Consider the following 6,258-nt stretch of genomic DNA (forward strand, 5'->3'; position numbering starts at 1 on the left):
GCATGGCTGCTTTCGTGAAGGTTTTGTTCAGTGTTTGATTCTCAGCAAGGCCTGGTCAGCTAGCCATTCCCAGAGCAGGAATCCCCCAGAGGGCTTTAGCACAGAAGCATTTGACCAGCACTGTCCACTCTTGGGTAGAAAGTGGGCTGAAGGGGCAGGTGAGGCTGCAGGGCCCCGTGGGACAGGGCAGGACTGCGGTGTCCACCCGGGTCCCTCGGTGGGTCCCTTTAGGCACCACCCACTCTTGCCTGTCCGGCAGGTATGACCCCGATCACGTGTGCAACGCCTCCGACACCGCCGGGCGCTACTCGTACAGCAAGCAGCCCGAGGTGTGCAAGTGGAACCTGCAGAAGCTGGCCGAGGCCCTGGACCCCGCGCTGCCCCTCGAGCTGGCCGAGGCCATCCTGGCAGAGGAGTTCGACGCCGAGTTCGGCCGGCACTACCTGCAGAAGATGCGCCGGAAGCTGGGCCTCGTGCAGACCGAGCAGGAGGGCGATGGCGCCCTGGTGGCCCAGCTCCTGGAGACCATGCACCTGACCGGTGAGTGGGGGCGGGCTGCTCATGGGCCGTGGCTGGCTGGGTCCCCGTCTCCCATCTTTTGGGACTGCCTTTGCAGGGTGTGTGTGACTTCCTGGCTGATCCGGCTTGGAGGCCCAGTGCTGCCCAGCACAAGTGGCTGGCCGGGCGCCCTTGGGGAAAGCATCCTTTGCACGAGTGTGCCATGAGCCACCGGCCAGTTCACACGTTGACTCCTCTCGGTAGAGCACACCCCCTTCTATCCGCTGCTGCGTGCTTTCACACCGTGCGTCAGTCAGGTGTGCTGCTTCTCACAGCCTCGTGGCTGGACATCCAGCCTCGGGACGCCATCTGCTGGTTGCGTCCTCACAGGGCAAAGTGGGAGCAGGAACACAGAGCCCCTAGCAGGGTTGCACCCTCCTACCTACCTCCCAAAGGCCCCGTCTCCAAACACCATCCCCCTGAGGTTTGGGTCTCCAGGTGTGAAGCTGGGAGGGGACACACAGGCGCCCTTGCATGCTGGGGTGAATCCTACATACGTGGTCCTTCTAGGGTTTTGCTGAGGTTTCTCTGCCTGTGCTTACGAGGGATGCTGCTCTGTGACTGTCTTTTCTCATGGTTTCTCTGCCTGTGCTTACGAGGGATGCTGATCTGTGACTGTCTTTTCTCCTGGTACCCTTGTTCGGCTTTGGTATCAAGACAGTGCTGGTTTCATGAGATGAGTTAGAAAATGTTTCCTCCTATTTTTTAGAAGAGTCTAAGGATTGGTGTTAACTCTTCTTTAAATGTTTGGTGGAATTCACCATGAAGCCCTCTGGTCCTGACTTTTCATATGTCAGGAAGTTTACAATCTCTTTACTTGCTATGGGACTATTGAGATTTTCTTTTTCTTCCTGAGTCAGTTTTGGTAATTTATGTTTTTAGGAATCTGTCATCTAAGTTATCTGGATTATTATTCATAGTGTCCTCTTAGTCTTTTATTTCTGTCTAATCAGTAATGATATCGTTGCTGTTACTTTTTTTCTTTATTGTTTTCAGTTAGTCAGTTCAGTCGCTCAGTCATGTCTGACTCTTTGCGACCCCATGGACTGCAGCACCCCAGGCCTCCCTGTCCATCACCAACTCTCGAAGCTTGCTCAAATTCATGACCATTGAGTCAGTGATGCCATCCAACCATCTCATCCTCTGTCGTCCCCTTCTCCTCCTGCCTTCAGCCTTTCCCAGCATCAGGGTCTTTTCAGATGAGTCAGTTCTTCACATCAGGTGGCCAAAGTATTGGAGTTTCAGCTTCAGCATCAGTCCTTTCAATGAATATTCAGGACTGATTTCCTTTAGGATCTCCTTGCAGTTTAAGGGAGTCTCAAGAGTCTTCTCCAACACCTCAGTTCAAAAGCATCAATTCTTCAGCAGTCAGCCTTCTTTATGGTCCAACTCTCACATCCATACACGACTACTGCAAAAACCATAGCTTTGACTAGACGGACCTTTGTTGGCAAAGTAATATCTCTGCTTTTTAATATGCTGTCTAGCTTGGTCATAGCTTTTGTTCCCAGGAGCAAGCGTTTTAATTTCATGGCTGCAGTCACCATCTGCAGTGATTCCAGAGCCCCCCAAAATGAAGTATCTCACTGTTTCCATTGTTTCCCCATCTATTTGCCATGAAGTGATGGGACCAGATGCCATGATCTTAGCTTTTTGAATGTTGAGTGTTAAGCCAACTTTTTCACTCTCCACTTTCACTCTCATCAAGAGGCTTTTTAGTTCCTCTTCACTTTCTGCCATAAGGGTGGTGTCATCGGCATATCTGAGGTTATTGATACTTCTCCTGCCAGTCTTGATTCTAGCTTGTGCTTCATCCAGTCCAGCGTTTCTCATGATGTACTCTGTACAGAAGTTAAATAAACAGGGCAACAATATACAGCCTTGATACACTCCTTTGCCAATTTGGAACCACTTTGTTGTTCCATGTCCAGTGCTAACTGTTGCTTCTTGACCTGCATATAGATTTCTCAGGAAGCAAGTCAGGTGGTCTGGTATTCCCATCTCTTTAAGAATTTTCCAATTTATTGTGATCCACACAGTCAGAGGTTTTGGTGTAGTCAGTAAAGTCAATTTTTTTCTTTATTGGTTTAGCTAAAATTTCATCAGTTTTACTGATCTTTCTGAAGAACCAATTTTGGTCTCATTCTCTTTTATTCTCTGTTTATCTCTGCTTTCATCTTCTTTCTGGTAAGTTTGGTCTTGTTCTTTTCTTAGTTCTTTAGGTATAAGATGAGGTTACTGATTTGAAGTGCTTTTACTGAGAAGTAGCTAATGTGTAGCATCTTACAAGCCTCAGGTGTGCAACATGACTGTGTGACACGTGCAACACGAGACCACCAGCACATACAGTTACGTTTTTTTCTGGTGATGAGCGCGCTGTTCTTTCAGTTCAGACATACGTACCTATAAACTTCCCTCTGAGCTCTGCTGCTTTTGGTTCATACCTCCAAGTGTTTTCTCATTTCTCTTGTGATTTCTTTTTAGACCCAGTAGTTGATTAATTTTAACACTGTTATCCAGTTGCTAAATTGTGTCTGACTTTTTGCAACCCCATGGACTGCAGCAAGCCAGGCTTCCCTGTCCCAGTTTGCTCAAACTCAGGTCCGTTGAGTCGATGGTGCCATCCAACCATCTCACCCTCTGATTTTCCTTCCATTTGTGACTTCTAGCTTCTTTCCATTGTGGCTGCAGAATACACCAGTATTCTCAGGGTACTAATTTTATGGCCTGGAGAACATGCAGCTGAGAGCTTGGGTGGAGAGCTGTGTTTGGTGTTCACTGTTTCCTTGTTGACCTTCTGTCCAGGGGTCAGGTGCTGATATCCCATCTCCTACAAAACTGCTCGACTCTGCCCTTCAGTTGTTTTTTGTTGTTGTTCATTGGATACATTGTTAACATGTATTCAGGGACTTCCCCGGTGGTCCAGTGGTTAAGAATCTGCCTTCCAATGCAGGGGTCATGGGTTTGATCGTTTGTCGGGAAACTAAGATCTCACCTGCCGCAGGACAACTAAGCCCTTGCGCAACTAGAGAAGCCCCGCAAACTACAGGGATGACCAGCACAGCCAAAACGTGTGTTTGCCCTTCAGTCTTACGAGTGTTTGCTTTGTGTGTTGGGGGCTCTTGTTTGATTGTTTTATCTTCTTGCTGAACTGACTCACCCATAGCTAACACTCCTCCTTGTCAAGTGCTCACATAAAGTCTACTTTCCTGATGGCAGCACAGCCACCCAATTCTGTAGGTTACTATTTGTGTGCTATATTTTTTCCATCTTTTCACCTTCAGCTGAAGTGTCTTCAGTGTCTTACTGTCATCCGATCGTGTTTTGTATCCATCCTGCTGGTCTTTGCTCTTTGAATAGTGACATTAATCCGTTTACTTTGGCCGGGGGGGGGCGTCCTCTCAAGATCTTAGTTCCCCATCCAGGGGCTGACCCACGCCCTTGACAGTAAAAGCGCATTGCTAACCACGGGACCAGGGAGCTCCCTCGTCCACTTACTTTATAAGTACCTGCAGATAAGGAAGAATTTGTACTGCTTCGTTGTTTTGTCTTACACCATTTTTGTCCCTCAATTTCTGTCACCACGCTCGTGTTTCGGTGGGTTTTGTGTACACCATTCTGATTCCCCACTCCTCCTCTGGTTTTGGCCGTTTCCTTAGGGGTTATGGTGACACTGGTTTAGCCAGCCAGGCCAAGGACACCACACGACACGCCTGTTCTCAGGTCCTCTGCTGTCTCAACCTTGCAGCTCCCAGAGCGTGCAGTGCTGAAGGCGCTGACCACGATGGGGGCCAGGGCCGGCCTCAGCGCCTGGACTGTTTGTTCAGGTCACCAATGAAGAGACTGGCCTTGGAGGCCTTGGGAGACAGCGTGACTTGTCAGGTTCAGAGTGGGGACCAAGTTGGCGGCACTGAGAACAGGCTGGGGGTGGGGGCGTCAGGAACCCCTGGCCTGACGCCCAGCAGGGCTCCACACACATGCTGGATGAACACGTGTGGTTGTCTGGCGACAGGGCGGTGCCCTGAGCAGCTCTGTGTTCCAGGGGCTGACTTCACAAACTCCTTCTACCTGCTGAACTCCTTCCCAACTGCGCCGGAGTCCCCAGACCTAGATGGGTTCCTGGCTGCGCTGACTGCACAGTGCGCCTCCCTGGAGGAGCTGAGGCTCGCCTTCCGACCTCAGATGGATCCCCGGTGGGTGCTTGGGTCTTGCTTCCCAGGAATTTGTTTCCAGAAAAGGGAGGACTATTTAGAATGAAACCATGGGTGGTCAGACCCTGGCTGTGTAGCCCTGAGGCCCGCCAGTCAGAGGAAGGGACGCAATGCTGACACTGGAATGGGGGGCCAGGAGGCACAGGGTGGGGCACGGTGGCTTCTGCTCCAGGGAGGCCCCCCAGGAACAGCCTGGGTGTGGCCCGCCATCTCCAGCCACTCAGGCTTTCTACACCTGTTGTCCTGGGGTGGGGCCCACACTCAACCCATCAACAAGTTTGGGGCCAGCAGGAATCTAGTGCAGCGGTGCGGGGAGGCTGAGCTGGCAGGACCTGCTGAGCACAGAGCCAGGGTGACTGAGAAGGGGGTGTCAGGGGCTGCCCTGCCGCCCTCCCCAGCTGGAGGATCCAGCTCTGCGGTCTCCATGGGCGGAGTCAACAGCAGGAGACGGGCCGGTCATGTGCAGGGGGTGCTGGTCATGTTCCCCCATCTGCCCCGCCCACCGGACCCGGGCTCCGCCCTGGGGGGGCCGAACACAGCAGTGTGGCAGGCCGGGAAGGCCGGCCTGGGGCCCCTCACACGCCCGCTCCGCGCAGGCAGCTGTCCATGATGCTCATGCTGGCGCAGTCAAACCCGCAGCTCCTGGCGCTCATCGGCACGCGGGCGAGCCTGGCTCGGGAGCTGGAGCGCGTGGAGCAGCAGTCGCGGCTGGAGCAGCTGAGCGAGGCCGAGCTGCACGGCAAGAACAGGAGCCGCTGGGCCGCGTGGCTCCACAACTACAGGTGACCCCTGCCCTCCCCTTCCCCCACCCCAATCCCAGTGCGGGCCGGGCTGCGCGGCTGACGCCCAGTGGTTTGCAGGGCCCGGCTGGAGAAGGACCGGGAGGCCAGCAGCGACGCGGCCACCTGGCAGGCCGAGCGCACACGTGTCATGCGCGCCAACAACCCCAAGTACGTGCTGAGGAACTACATTGCACAGGGCGCCATAGAAGCTGCTGAGAGCGGCGACTTCTCGGAGGCAAGCGCTGTCTGCCGCCCCCCGCTCCCCGACCTTCATCGGCTGCGGAGGAGGCCGGTCCCCAACAGCCGCCCTCGCTCTCCACCCCCCTGCAGGTGCGGCGGGTGCTGAAGCTGCTGGAGACCCCTTACGGCGGGGAGGCGGAAGCGGAGGCTGCCGAGCCCGCGGAGGCCAGTGAGGCGGCCGAGGAGACCGGCGGGGCGGCCGGCCGGCGGCGCTCCTACAGCAGCAAGCCCCCGCTCTGGGCGGCGGAGCTGTGCGTGACGTGATCCTCGTAACTGCCCTGGGGACTCCGCGCAGGAGACCCCAGGGCCAAGCCCTTGAGTCCACGAGGCGGCCCCCACTCCCGTCTCTCCGTGACGGCGGGGATGTCCAGTCAGGACCTGACCCGTCTCCGCCCGACGCTGACTCGCCACCCCTGCCCCAGCCTCTGCTCCCCACGACCGATGCCCCACACCCGCACAGCGCAGCC

At 54.6% G+C, this 6,258-nt stretch overlaps 1 protein-coding gene across 1 annotated transcript in view; it reads left to right on the forward strand.

The window, feature by feature from the left end:
* Window positions 1–6,252, forward strand: part of LOC104990138 (selenoprotein O) — a gene marked incomplete at its 5' end in the record, with an annotated part of 8,850 nt that extends 2,598 nt beyond the window's left edge. Inside the window, 5 exons of the mRNA XM_010842102.1 lie at window positions 42–540; window positions 4,601–4,751; window positions 5,366–5,551; window positions 5,630–5,786; window positions 5,882–6,252. Coding sequence (XP_010840404.1) covers window positions 42–540; window positions 4,601–4,751; window positions 5,366–5,551; window positions 5,630–5,786; window positions 5,882–6,055 — 1,167 coding nt within the window. The remainder of the gene's footprint in view (window positions 1–41; window positions 541–4,600; window positions 4,752–5,365; window positions 5,552–5,629; window positions 5,787–5,881) is intronic.
* Between the last annotated feature and the right edge of the window lie 6 nt (window positions 6,253–6,258).

This window comes from Bison bison, unplaced genomic scaffold (assembly GCF_000754665.1).
Source record: "Bison bison bison isolate TAMUID 2011002044 unplaced genomic scaffold, Bison_UMD1.0 scf7180017847197, whole genome shotgun sequence".
NCBI classification, from domain to species: domain Eukaryota; kingdom Metazoa; phylum Chordata; class Mammalia; order Artiodactyla; family Bovidae; genus Bison; species Bison bison.